This window comes from Dendropsophus ebraccatus, chromosome 3 (genome assembly GCF_027789765.1).
Source record: "Dendropsophus ebraccatus isolate aDenEbr1 chromosome 3, aDenEbr1.pat, whole genome shotgun sequence".
Classification (NCBI taxonomy): domain Eukaryota; kingdom Metazoa; phylum Chordata; class Amphibia; order Anura; family Hylidae; genus Dendropsophus; species Dendropsophus ebraccatus.
This window is the reverse complement of record NC_091456.1, coordinates 12,699,610-12,713,867: the sequence shown is the minus strand read 5'-3', so window position 1 is coordinate 12,713,867 and position 14,258 is coordinate 12,699,610. Positions and strand designations below refer to the sequence as shown.

The following is a 14,258-nucleotide window of genomic DNA, read 5'->3' as shown; positions in this document are numbered from 1 at the left end:
TAAGTCCAAAATTACTCTCACTTAAATATAATCCAGATTTAAATAAACTTATCCCTAAATTCCCTATCACATGGGTCGATCAGCTGGAGCAAGCAAGCGCTGGCCTGTTAGCTCCTCGTTCCCCGCTCGGTTCTGGTGCTATTACATTCGCCAATAGTAAGCGGGTAAGGGTCCTATTCCACGGGCCGATGGGGGCCTTATCAATAATATAAAGGAGCACTGATCTGCTAGATCATCGCTCGTTTACTAGGCCTATTACACGGCCCGATAATCGTTTAGCGAGGGCTGCAGGGAAATAGTTACCGATGTCCTTGCAGCCCTTGTTTAAACACTATACTTTACCTAAACATGTTGCAGGTCTTCTCCTGCGCTCCTTCTTCCTCCTGTCCTGCGCAGCAGCAGCTTCGGTGCCGGCCAATGATTGGCTGAGCGGTCTGTCAGCTCAGACAGGCCACTCCGAAGCTGCTGCTGCGCGCGGGACCAGGAGGAAGGAGTAGCGCAGGAGAAGACCTGCAACATGTTTAGGTAAAGTATGGTGCTTGTGGAATCGTCGGTTGCCCGACACGCACCGCTATTACACATAGCAATGCGCGGTCATTGCCCGAAAATTATAGGTCCAAACCTAAATGTTCGTTGTCATCGGCTGATCATTGTGTTTATTACATGGAATGATAATCGGACGGATAGGGCCGATTATCGTTCCATGTAATAGTACCATAAGTGCGGGGGAGCTCTTGGACATTAACTATTACACGGAGCGACCGCAGCTGATCATTGGTATCCTAGTTGTTTGTCTTTTTTCAAGTTGAAAGACAACGATCAATCGTTGCCTTTTATTACACAAAATGGTTATTGTCCGTAATCGCTTCATGTAATAGGGCTTTTAGTGTGAGATTTCAAGGGGGTCTGATCCACTATCTTCAAAAGGAGCAGCGGTTGGCACGTGTGCTGGAGCTCCATTTATTGTCTGCTGAGCTGCTGGAGGTAACAGAGTATGACCCTCAGCTATTACAGCTCCCATAGAGAATGAATGGAGCAGCCGCAACTGCTCTGTGCAGAACAAAGGGATTGGGCCCCATTCCACAGAAAATTCCAGCAGTCAGAGCTCCTGCTGTCTCCCACTTATAGCATAGGGGATAAGTCGTAAGTCAGGATCCTCCTTTGAATAGAGTGCCTGTGGGGTGCATCTCTGCATTACATTGTTGGTTCATCCAGCTCATGTTCCCCAGAAAGCTCCGCTGTGTTTGCTTTTGCAAAACATTCTCAATTCACTATCATGCAGGCTCAGATTGTAGTCTATGTGCAATAATTGTGCTATTTTTGGAGTAAAAGCGGACTCATTTTAGTAATTGTTTTCTTTTTTTTACAGACTGAATACAATACAGAAAAATAAACTAAGTTGTCCAATCACACCCCTAGGAAGGACTATGGCATCGTTTCCAGTTGCTCCTCGATATGCTAAAATGCTTGCTCTGGGGAAACAGCATGATTGCTTACCATATGTTATTACTATTGTGGCAGCCATGACTGTAAGAGAGCTATTCGAGGAGATGGACAGGTAGGTGACGGAAACCTTTACAATATATCTACACCAAATATACACAACACTATATATATTCTTTTCACTTGATAGACTTATTACAGTTGTACATATATCTAAATCACAGAGAAGTTGCAGCCAGATTGCAGTCGCATGCAACTTGCATTGTCAGTGGTGGCAAAATCCATCAAAGTCTTTTAAAGGGGAACTCCAGCAAAAGAAATGAAATCAACTGGTTTCACAAAGTTATCTACAGCCTTCCAGTAAGTGGTGTATTCTTTCCAGTGTGACACAGTGCTCTCTGCTGAAACTTCTGTCCATGTCAGGAACTGTCCAAAGCAGCAACAAATCCCCATAGAAAACCTATTCTGCTCTGGACAGTTCCTGACATGGACAGAGGTGGCAGCAGAGAGCACTGTTTCAGACTGGGAAGAAAAAACCACTTCCTGTAAGACATACAGCAGCTGATACGTACAGGAAGAGTTGAGATTTTAAATTTTTTTTAAAAAAATTGACGGTGTACCCCTTTAATTTTTACATTTTATAGATCATAACAAGACGCTGCTTGTCATTCTGCAAAGCCTACCAACACGTATGATCTAAAAGTGTCCTTCAGTGATTCTATGCTCTTCTCATTTATTAAAGTGTCCCTGTTATTATAAAATAAAAAACCTTTGAAATTTCTCAGACACTTAATTGGTCGGGGTCAGAGCCCACTGATTGTTAGATAGAACCAGGAGAAGCGCATGTCTGAGAGCTTTTCTCCCCAACTCCCTGTAATCTTCGTCTTGCTGCATTAGGTGAGCTCTGGAGCTCATGGTGTGCAGGGAGATAGGGAGAGAAGCAATTCCCCAGGCTATATCTAGGATTTAGAAATGTTTCAAAAGTGTTTAATAATGGTATAGGAATATGAAAGTTAAGATGTCAGCAAAAAAACAGGGGTGTAAATGAGCTCATGACTAGGTAGGACCCATCAGGATTCTGTGTATAACCTTTTTATTTACATTGTCCTTTCCAGCAACTAGAAATAAGCCTTCTATTCTATATGCAAATGAGGCTCCAAAGCTCAGGGAGGGTTCCCACAGTATGATAAAAGCTCAGACAAGTCTATCCATGCCCTTTTTTTTCAACTGCTTCTATACCTGCTAGCATCCACATAGCTCTTTTGACTGACAGCCCTTAGATAAGGAGGATATGGACTGGACTTAACTGGGCTTTTACAATACTGGAGGACACTCCTAGGCTATTGAGCCTCATTTACGTTTTAAGAAAAAGACATCTGCGAAGAAAGCTAAAAGTGTATACAGAATCCTTGTCATGTGCTCATTTACACCCCTGACTATGAATTGTCCACTTTTAGGTAACAAGTTTAGGGGGATGTTATTTGATGTCTTTTCCTTTATGTTTTTTTAAGGCCAGCCCTTAATGATGACGAGAAAGTAGTATTGAAAGGCAAGAAGGCCCGAATGCTTCAGATGCAGAAGATATGGGCAGGACAGGGACCTGCACAGAAACTCGGTGACCTTATGGTTATGCTAGGTGTGTGTTTAGAGGCTTGTGTGGAGTCTAGATAGCGACATGTTTGTTTCCAGATGTGTTCCGTTAACATGGCTATTAGACATGAGCAATCCTGATGAAAGTTTGGGCTTGCACAAACCCAAACAATTGGCATTTGAATCCCGGCTGCCTGGAGAGGGTGGATGCAGTTTGTGAGTTTGTGTCATAGGGTTATAAAGGGGGAGATTTATCATACATGGTGTAAAGTGAAATCAGATTCCACCTTTAATTCCTCACAGACTCTTTGGAAAATGAAAGGTGGAATCTGATTGGTTGCTAGGGGCAACTGAGCCAGTTTCACTTTACACCATGTTTGATAAATCTCACTTCATTTCCCTAATGTGTAAAGCATTATTAAAGGATATATTGATTCCGCAAATACAATTTTTATTTCTGTGTATAATATATCTTGAGAAAATGCTGCTTTTCAGGAGCTGTTGGTGCATGTGAATACTCTGGATTAACACCAACGTTTTGTGAACGAAACGGCCTACGATATAAAGCCATGATGGAGATCAGGCGTTTAAGAGGACAGCTAACCTCCGTGGGTAAGGGGGCTATACCAGTCTGCAAGGTGATTGAGTCCTGTGTCATGGATTATAGCCTAATAAATCTCTTTATTCTTCTACAGTCAATTCCTTGTGCACCGATGTCTCCATTTTCCTCGACTCCAAGATGCAACCCCCAACAGAGAGCCAAGTGAATTATCTGAGGCAGATTGTAATGTCTGGTTTAGGTGATCACATAGCCAGGCGGATTCGATCTGAAGAACTACTTAATGATGAGTGGAAGAATGCCTATAAGGTGTGGAATCCTATTGATAGCTCACAGATATTGTTCAGGAACGTGTGCTTGTCTGTCTCCTATTAACTGCTATAACTTTCATACATTGGGTTGAAATTAGGATTTTTTTATGAATTTTGTGGCTGTCATTTTTTTTTCCAGAAAGCAATTGTACAAGCAATTTTAAGAAACTCTGTTAAAGGTTTTATTAGGCAAAAAAGCTGTTTCCCAGCCCTCCACCCTTATCTGCTCATTATCAGGCAAAGCAGTCTACATTACAGAGGAGCAAAGTGAAGATGGGTTTGCTGAGTCCATTATAACCTATGGAGTGGGGAGGGGTCGAGGGGGATGAGTGAGCAGAGAAGCAGCTGTGCAGTTTGGAGACTGTCAGGGCACATAAAACGCTGCATTCACTGGTCTGAAAGATCAGTGCTGGTCTGGGAACTTGGTGAGAGAAGATTGTAGGATGTTGTGCTGTGCAGGGCTGCCTTTTCTCCTCTCTGTGCTCACTCATCCCGCTTGACCCCTCTATAGACCATAACACAGAAATCCTGCTTCTTCTGTAGTGAGGGGAGGGGGCTGCAAAACAGCTTTTTGAGTACAGGAGGAAACTCCTTTGATTAATTAAACCTATTACAGAGTTTCTTAAAATCGCTTGTATTGATATTTATTGATTCCTGAAAAAATTACCTTAAAATTATGGTTACACCAATTTTGCTGTAGTCACCTCCCTCTCACTGTCCTGTGAGCCTGTTATTCAGTGGATGCATAAGATGTGATAATTCAGGGTAAATTTCTATAGGAATAAAGTGAGCTTCATTTAGAAGTAGGACGCCTTTAGTCTTTCATCTAGGCTTACTATTTCTTTCTCCCTTGCTTAGTGTTCACCCCATCTCTAGTAATCTTTCTCCTACTACTTTCCTGTTCTGTAAAGGACTACTTGCATTCTCTAATATGTTTTTTCAACGTTGTTCTTTTCTCCCAGACTCCTCTTCTTGAAGATCCAGTTTTTATCCATCCAAGTTCTGCTCTCTTCAGACAACTTCCTGATTTTATAGTTTTCCAGGAAATTTTGGAAACAACTAAGATGTATATGAAGGGTAAGAATCTGGTTAACCCAGCGAATGCTATCTGCTTCCGTCCTGGGTACTTAGCCTGAAGACGCGTTATGCTTTTAAATGGGCACTGTCAATAAAACCAACCTTTGACATGTCACCTGCTGACACCCACTTTGATCAAGACATATAGCCGGAGAAAGGTTGCGGCAGTGTGATCCTTTTCCCTGCTCACCCTGAATTCCTTCAATAATATCTCTTAGACTTCTTTGGGGAATATTGATGGACTGCACTGCCGGCCGGGGATGGTGTCACACTGCCGAGATCTCCACAGCTATATGTTCTGATCAGGGCGGTGTCAGCAGTGAGACCCGCTCTGATTAATAACTTTTGACATGCCTGATGACATGTCAAAAGTTAGTTTTAGTGACAGGTACATTTTAAAGGAAATGTGTCATGAGACTAAGACCTATTGTTTAAATCAAGTTTTTATGTTAAACATAATTTTTTAAGAATTTTAGTTTTTTTCCCCATTTTTCTATCTATATAATAAAATAATCTTGCAGTTTTCTTTCTCACCACTGGGGCTAAAACTAAGCTGAGACTTCCTGTTGTGTCTGTAGTGATAAAATTAGGCTGCTGTAAAGTAAACTTTACAGCATTGCAGCGTCATGTGACACCAGTAGATTGAGGAGACAATAGCAGATCCCTGTGGAATGACCTCTTCACAGGTCACAGAGCGCGCTAATGTAATGTTTTACATTCATCTCAAAGGGATAGAGTTTTTGCCAAGAGCTGAAGTCACTGCGGTCTGGATTCCTCATAGATGGGACATTATTTGGAAATGTGATTGAAAGGAGGCGGCACTGCTGCTTTGCCCAGCTTATTCTGGCATCGTTTTTCATTATGGATTATATTGATTGTCGTTCGCTTTTAGGTGTTTCCTCCATTGAGCCAGATTGGATTCCCGTCTTGCTTCCCCAGTATTGCCATTTTGGAGACCCACTGGAAGACCCTGCACCCTTTTATTGTCAAGCTTCAGGAAGAGTGAAGTGTCACAGGCAAAGCACCTTCTGTACGTATACCAGAAAATGCTTACCGATTTCTTCAAAGATAGTCCTGATATATACATACTCTGCATGGCTGGTGATGTTGTAGAGCAAAGGCTTGAATAATATGGAGATGTGTCAGTTTTTTGCTGGTATGATGCAATGTTTATTAAAGGGGTTATCCCTTGAATCATCCCCCCTCCTGAAGACTAACAATTTGTTCCATACGTGTTCAGTCTATTCAGTCTCCTTCTCCCATTTCTGAGCTGCTGCTTTCTGCTGAAGACCTTCTGCTTTCTGCTGTTCAGACCTTCCCCTCTTCCTTCTAAGGCGGCTGATGTACCCAAATGTAATTAACGTACCCGTCCAGCTGATTTTGCACTCTGTGAAGCCGGGAGGGTTAATCTGATGTCAAGTTGCTAATGACCTCCTGGAATTACAGAACGCAAATACAGTTGGCGATGGACACTGTTTACATGAGCCATCTCAGGAGGAGATGGAGAGAAATGCTCACACACAGATTTCAATGTCTGTAGCAGAAAGCAGCAGACTCAGAACTGTGTGAAGGAGACTGAAAAGATAATAAAAAGTATGGAATGAATTGTTAGTCTCCAGGAGGGATGATGATTCAACATGTATTTTACCTGAGCATAATACCCCTTTATGGTGCGTTCACACTACAGAAGCTGCAGCAGATTTGATGACGCTGATTTGAAGCTGCAGATTTGCCTTCAATCTGCAAGTTCAAATCTGCTGCAGATCCTGTAAGTGTAAGCACACTCTCAAGATATTTTTCTTGTGCGTCTATTTTACTGTGTGTGTGAACCTAGCATAAGGCCCCGTTCACACGTAGCAAAACTAGCGGAATGCCGTTAGCCTCCCTCTCATAATGGGAGTCTATGGGAGGCGCGTGCTGCTGCTCTCCCCGCGCTGAAGAATAAACATGTTCATTCATTAGCGCGGAGAGACGCTGTGAGAACAGCAGCGCGCGCCTTCCATAGACTCCCATTATGAGAGGGAGGCTAATGACATTCAGAATTGTCCCCGCGGAATTCTGCTAGTTTTGCTACGTGTGAACAGGGCCTAACTGGTAAAAAAACATTTGTGATGCGCAAAATGATGCTGATTTTTAGTCACAAAAACTGCTATACTACTGTATGTGAACTCCCCATTACATGAGCTGTAGTAAGTTCTTATATATCATTTATTTCTGGTTTTGAGTGACTGTTCAAGTTGTCATCTTTTTTTCCCTCAGATCGATGTGGATGGCAGCTGCCTGCTGTGGAGGTGGATTACCCAGAAGGCCTTGAGCGTTACAAGTATTTTGCTAGGTTCTTACTAGAAGGAAAGGTATAATGATGTATATTATTTACTTCAGTATATTATTGAAGTATTATTTACCATCAGTGCTGAATTGAATTCTCTTACTATTTATTTGTTTCTTAGGTGATTGAAAAACTGTCTGCCTACACCAATATTTTACTATCAAACCCTACAACAATGCTGAAAACATGGGCTAAGTAAGTGACTGAACTTTATTCACTGCTCTAGTGTTTGCGGTTTCAGCTGATCACATGGTGCCTCACCGCTAGGATCCTCAGGGATCAGCTGTAACTTGTGAACAGAACCCGGACAAAGTGTCCCTGCACTCCATTAGTATTGCATTCTGCAGCTACCCACCTTCTTACACACATTCTTACATTGGCCGCCATTGCCTTATTAAAAGTAATGAAGCTATAATTCTATTTGTCCATTATTTTCTTCAGTGTAAATGTGTGTACGGCAGTACCTGAACACATGTTGCCATATAAGCACAAAAATGAGACAATGCTATATTTATCATGAAGCTGTCCTATGCTTTTCATTGATATCTTGTCTTCCTTACAGACTTCAGCCTAGAACAGAGATTTTATTAAAAGCTTTGGTTTCTGCAAAGGCAGACAATCTGTCATCATTACTTGCCGCCTGGAAAAATGATCCTAAATGTAAGTTTGGGTTTTTTTTCCCCTTGTTTAGCTACTTTTTACTTTAAGGCTGGGTTCACACTGCGTTTCGGCAGTCCGTTTAACATATGCGTTTTTAAACTGTTGTTTTTAACGTACATGAAAACGTCCACCACGTTTTTGTGTACGCTAAAAAAAAAGCATCCCATAAAACATAAAAATGCAGTGTGAACGCAGGCACAGGCCCCATTGTGGAAAAGTCACAGGCCCTATTGATTTCAGTGGCCTGAAAGTATTCAGCTAGTGACTATGTTTGGGTCTTTTTTTTTTTTTTAACGTATTCTGCCTCGGACTCAAAAATGGCATTCGAATCTGAGACCAAACTTGTATGCTCTGAGAAAATGATCTCAATGGAGTCATTGATTACATTCTTCAGGCGGTTGAAATGAGTGCCTTCCTTGCCAGTATGTGCATGGATACTTCAGCACCCCATTTTGACATGTTGATGAAGTATCCATGCCTTAGAAGTCGCAGTTGGGATGTGAACATACCTTACTTCTGATGGTTAAGGAAGCTTTGAGTCTAAGGGTGCCTTCACACGTAACGGACCCACAGCGGATTTCATGCTGCGAATTCGCAGTGAGATCCTCTGCGGATCCCTGCCCTGTACACTCTTGTGCAGACAAACTCTGCTGTCCATCCCGCTGTGAGTATGTCAGCAGCCCGCCCTGTTAACCCCCCGCCACCAGAGCGTATACTTTACCCGCTCCAGCTTGCTTCAGGGCTCCCGACGTCTTCACGTCCCGCTCAGCCAATCAGTGTGCTGCGGAGGGGCAGTGCACTGATTGGCCGAGTGGAACGTGTTGGGAACCCCCGAAGCAAGCTGGAGCGGGGACCAGGTGATGTATACGCTCTGGCGGCGGGTTAACGGGACAAGCTGCTGCCATACACTCTGCCCGTAAAGTGTACAGGGCAGGGATCCGCAGCGGATGTCACTGCGAATTCGCAGCGTGAAATTCGCTGCGGATCCGTTACGTGTGAAGGCACCCTTACTCAAAAATCAAAAAATTTCCTTTACTCTAATATGATAACAATAAAAACTAGAGATCAAAAAAATTGCGCCCCAACGCGCACTGTAGATAGAAAAATAAAAGCGCAATGGGCCTTATGAAGCGAAGAGGAACATTGCGGAGGAACATTGCTTTAGTGTGACCTCAACATCTGTGCATCAATGACCTTTGGTCAAGAAAGGGTTAAATAAGAGTTCTGATAAACCACCACAAGTGTAAAACCGCTAAGTTCATTAGACCATCATATGAGCACAATCGTTTTTAGGAGGTTACTGTTACATTTAGGCTGGGTTCACACCGCTTTTTAGCATTTATATATATATATATATATATATATATATATATATATATATATATATATATATATATATATATTATTTGTGTACATTAAAAGTAACCATTTAAAAACTGATACAGCAAATGGATGCAAAAATGCAGTGTGAACCAGCCTTATGCTGTTTTAATTTATTAATAGTGAACCTTTTTTCCCCCCTAGACCTCCTGCACGCATTTTGCCAGTGGATTCCTGAAGCCGCTCATGCAGATGTCACCAAGGCCTGGCCACCAGTATCTTTTTGAGCTCATCAAAGAGACTTGTTGATTTTTTTTTTTTTTTTTTTCTTCCTGAAAAACAGGATTGGCTTACATATGAAAGAAAACAAAACTAACACCTCATGTGCCTTGAGTTTTACCGTAATGGCCACTGACTCTGGATCTTCGTATATTTCTTTACTGATCTCAAAGAATTCTATTGTGTAGTTTCCCCTTTACTTGGCATTTTATACATTGTTACAATGTAGCTGAATTTACAGCGTTCCTGAGATTGTTATTTCCGCACGTATCACATATGTAAAATATGTATATAACAAAGTGAAATAAAAACATTTTTTATGTTGCTGTATATAAAAAAGTGTATAAGATATGTAAAACCAGTTTCCAAGATGGTTAAAGACTAGTTTGGCAATGTTATCTGAACCCGAGCACTTAGCATTTGATTCCCTGCCTCTGAAGAAGTAGGATGCTGCCCTAGGGCTGTCAGGAAAATATGGATACAGCCATAGGCTCAGTTCAATTGTCACATGATCTGTCCCATTAGTACTGGCAGTTGGTTTTCACTTCACATGCGAGTAAGGGGGATTGTGGGAAAGTGTCTGCACTGTTGCCTAGCAACAGCAGGGTCACAGTTCATAGAGGAAACCAGGAAGTGTATAGATCCATGGGGAAGAAAACTTGTACAGTGATATGTTACTTTACTAAAAACAGCACGTGTTCTCCTTTACATATATGTATGTGGTACACATCTGATTATACCCCCTTTGCTTTGAGGCACCACCCCTTTAACCCTTTCTTTTCCGCTACATGTAGTGATGCAGAGTACACTTACTCAGCTTTATTGAAAGGGTTAACAACAGGAGACTATATATATAGATAGATAGATAGATATCCAAATATGATACAGAGCAGCACCACAGGATCAGGTAGGTTGGTGCCAGCGGATAGTCCCTGCCAGGGACGTAGTCAGCTATTCAATGGAAATATATTCCGCAGCACACAGGTATAAGTGCAAAAATAGTTGGATTTATTCCATCAGTGCATAAACAAAAAACGGCATACGGTGAGACGCGACGTTTCGATGATCTCCATCATCATTTTCAAGCGTGTGGGCAGTGAAACAAAGCAAGATTTTTATACAGGTGTGATAATTAGTGATTACAAATCATTGGTCAAAACATAATGAGCAAATTATACAGCATATGTGCAAGTCCCGTGCGATTCCTTGTGGAGCACAGCATCTTAGTGCAGTACGATCGCAGCGTTTGCGAATAAAAGCCCATCTAGTGCAAAGTGTCCATGTGAAAAAGAGGCTTGAGAATGTCCAAAAGAGACCTCTTAGCAAAATATACATAATGAGAAACATATTAGTCCACTAGTATATAGATCCGGACTTCCGAGCTCACTCTCATGGACACAGGCTAGTAGTAAGATCATGTGATCTAGTCACGTGGGGTAAACATTTCATTCATAAAAAGCGCTCACATACTGACTGCAGGAGTATAGTAAGGCACAATTGAACTGTACCGGCTCAGGGGGAAGTTCAGGCTTCACCATATCGGATCATCACCGTCACTATACCTGTGTTCCACTCAACCGGTGCACTCAAAGAATACCACGGTGTGTGTACCGCACAGAACCCCCTTCAACGCCGGATGGCCACTCCAGGCCGAATTCACACAAAACAAAAGTGCAGGGAAAATATAAGGACATGAAGCGGTTCTCCTGGTCTTGGTCAGTATCAGATGAAAAAAGTGATTCGCACTGTGTCAATCCATATGAGGTGAGTTCAGTCGTCCTTCAGATCTAAACAAAGCAAATAGAAAGATAAGTATAACATAGGTAAATAACAATCAATTCAAAGTTCCACTGTTCCTGACTGTCACGGGGGAATCCTGGGATAGGCACAGGGCAAACCTCTATTTGTACATACCACCACTGACCTTATACTCTACATTCAGGCCCTTGGGGGTTAGTGTGTCTAATTCATAAATCCATTGTAGTTCCCTACGTTTGAGCAGTATGAGTCTATCACCTCCTCTTTTGGGGGGGATGATCTTGTCAAGAAGCATGAACTTAAGGTCTTTTTCAGTGTGCCCAGCATCTGCAAAATGTTTAGAAACAGGTAAATCAGCTTTCTGTTTTCTTATGGTATAGCGGTGTTGGTTGATACGGGTCTTAAAGTCATATGTTGTCTCCCCTATATAAAGCTTCTTACAGGGGCACCAAAGGGCATAAATTACCCAGTCCGAGTCACAGGTGAGATAATGTTTGATCATATATTTTTTGTTAGTCATCGGATGGACAAAATGTGTACCTTTCACCATATATTTGCAGTTAGTACATCTTACACAGGGGTATGAACCTTTTTTAGGTGGGGCCAAATATCGTTGTCTGCCGGCTGTGGGGGCAGTAACATCAGTCTTCACTAATGTGTCCCTGAGATTTTGTCCTCTCCTGTATGACAGTAATGGAGGCACCTGAAATTCCTGAATGTTCGGATGTGTCTTTTTAATAATGTGCCAATGATGCTGCCTATCTTAGGAGAGAAGTGCGTATATGTTGAGATAAACGGGATGCGTTCTCTCCTACTCTGTCTGTCAACTTTTTGTAGCAGTGTTGTCCTCTCTATCTGTTTAGTCTGTGTGCGGCAGTTATCAAGTAGCGCTTTAGGGTATCCCCTTGTTTTAAAGTCATCCACCATGTTATTTAAAGTACCGTCCAGTTGTGTAGCCTGCTGGATAATTCTACGTGCCCTCATCATCTGACTAGACGGCAACGATCTAATCATTCTGGGAGGGTGGCAGCTAGAAAAATGCAGGGTGTTATTACAGTCCGTAGGTTTTTTGTAAAGACTGGTGGTTAATCTGTCCCCTTGTATCTCAACAGTCACGTCTAGATAATGGATTCGAGTTTGTTCGACATTGGCTGTGAATTTAATCGTGGGATCGATTGTATTCAGGTAAGTGACAAAATCCATAAGTGTTTCTTCCCCTCCTGTCCAAACCATGAAGGCGTCATCAATGTATCTCCACCAGAACAGTGGAACTTTGAATTGATTGTTATTTACCTATGTTATACTTATCTTTCTATTTGCTTTGTTTAGATCTGAAGGATGACTGAACTCACCTCATATGGATTGACACAGTGCGAATCACTTTTTTCATCTGATACTGACCAAGACCAGGAGAACCGCTTCATGTCCTTATATTTTCCCTGCACTTTTGTTTTGTGTGAATTCGGCCTGGAGTGGCCATCCGGCGTTGAAGGGGGTTCTGTGCGGTACACACACCGTGGTATTCTTTGAGTGCACCGGTTGAGTGGAACACAGTTATAGTGACGGTGATGATCCGATATGGTGAAGCCTGAACTTCCCCCTGAGCCGGTACAGTTCAATTGTGCCTTACTATACTCCTGCAGTCAGTATGTGAGCGCTTTTTATGAATGAAATGTTTACCCCACGTGACTAGATCACATGATCTTACTACTAGCCTGTGTCCATGAGAGTGAGCTCGGAAGTCCGGATCTATTTACTAGTGGACTAATATGTTTCTCATTATGTATATTTTGCTAAGAGGTCTCTTTTGGACATTCTCAAGCCTCTTTTTCACATGGACACTTTGCACTAGATGGGCTTTTATTCGCAAACGCTGCGATCGTACTGCACTAAGATGCTGTGCTCCACAAGGAATCGCACGGGACTTGCACATATGCTGTATAATTTGCTCATTATGTTTTGACCAATGATTTGTAATCACTAATTATCACACCTGTATAAAAATCTTGCTTTGTTTCACTGCCCACACGCTTGAAAATGATGATGGAGATCATCGAAACGTCGCGTCTCACCGTATGCCGTATTTTGTTTATGCACTGATGTAATAAATCCAACTATTTTTGCACTTATACCTGTGTGCTGCGGAATATATTTCCATTGAATAGATAGATAGATAGATAGATAGATAGATAGATAGATAGATAGATAGATAGATAGATAGATAGATGTCCCAACCCTTCCAGCACCCCCTTAGTGCTTCTCATGAAGGGTCTGACTGGAACTCACGGCTAGGCAATGAGCGCTGCTAGGGGGCTAATCCACACTGAAGCTCTGGGACCTACAGCAATGTGGCAGGCCCCATTTTTAAAATAAGCAAAATCAAATGCACAATTTTTGGTAAAAATTTAATTGTGAGGCCCCCCCCCCCTAAGGGCAAATTAATCTGATTAATTCAATTAATCGCCAAGCCCTAGTCGAAACCAAACATTTTCACAGGGTCGCTCAACACGATTAAAGACCCTCAAACTAGGTGCAATAGCCATAGAACATACAGATCCTGTGGTGGTAAAGCCAGGCTATAATTTATAACAGCCTCAGAAGAGGACAGGGCTTAGCCTTACGGCAGTACGCCAGAGGCTGACACATAATTACCTTTTCCCCCAAGCTGTGGTGTGCCTATTCTCTACAAAACTACTATTCCCATCATGCCTGGACAGCCAAAGCTTTGGCTGTCCAGGCATGATGGGTATTGTAGTTTCGCAACAGCTGATGGGCCAAAGGTTCCCCACCGCTGCTCTAGCTGTGCCCTGATATTGAAAAATCATGATGAATTTGAAAAAGATTGGCAACGTATTGGGGAGACATTAAAAATGGCATACTCTTTTTAGACTATTTTCTTATTGTCAGAATATTTTTGAGGGACCTTTTGGAT

At 42.2% G+C, this 14,258-nt stretch overlaps 1 protein-coding gene and 1 long non-coding RNA gene across 3 annotated transcripts in view; one reads left to right on the top strand and one right to left on the bottom strand.

Moving 5' to 3' along the window:
* The window catches only part of DHX37 (DEAH-box helicase 37), a 34,717-nt gene extending 24,842 nt beyond the window's left edge, over positions 1-9,875 (top strand). For both annotated transcript variants that reach the window (XM_069960956.1, XM_069960955.1), the window contains exons 19-28: positions 1,370-1,558; positions 2,955-3,079; positions 3,529-3,645; positions 3,729-3,901; positions 4,866-4,980; positions 5,873-6,010; positions 7,240-7,334; positions 7,431-7,504; positions 7,872-7,969; positions 9,494-9,875. In XM_069960956.1, the coding sequence (XP_069817057.1) occupies positions 1,370-1,558; positions 2,955-3,079; positions 3,529-3,645; positions 3,729-3,901; positions 4,866-4,980; positions 5,873-6,010; positions 7,240-7,334; positions 7,431-7,504; positions 7,872-7,969; positions 9,494-9,576 (1,207 nt within the window). In that variant the 3' untranslated portion in view covers positions 9,577-9,875. The remainder of the gene's footprint in view (positions 1-1,369; positions 1,559-2,954; positions 3,080-3,528; positions 3,646-3,728; positions 3,902-4,865; positions 4,981-5,872; positions 6,011-7,239; positions 7,335-7,430; positions 7,505-7,871; positions 7,970-9,493) is intronic.
* LOC138785245 (uncharacterized) overlaps positions 1-14,258 on the bottom strand; it is a 71,978-nt gene that overhangs the window by 5,187 nt on the left and 52,533 nt on the right. The gene's annotated exons all lie outside the window — the stretch shown is intronic.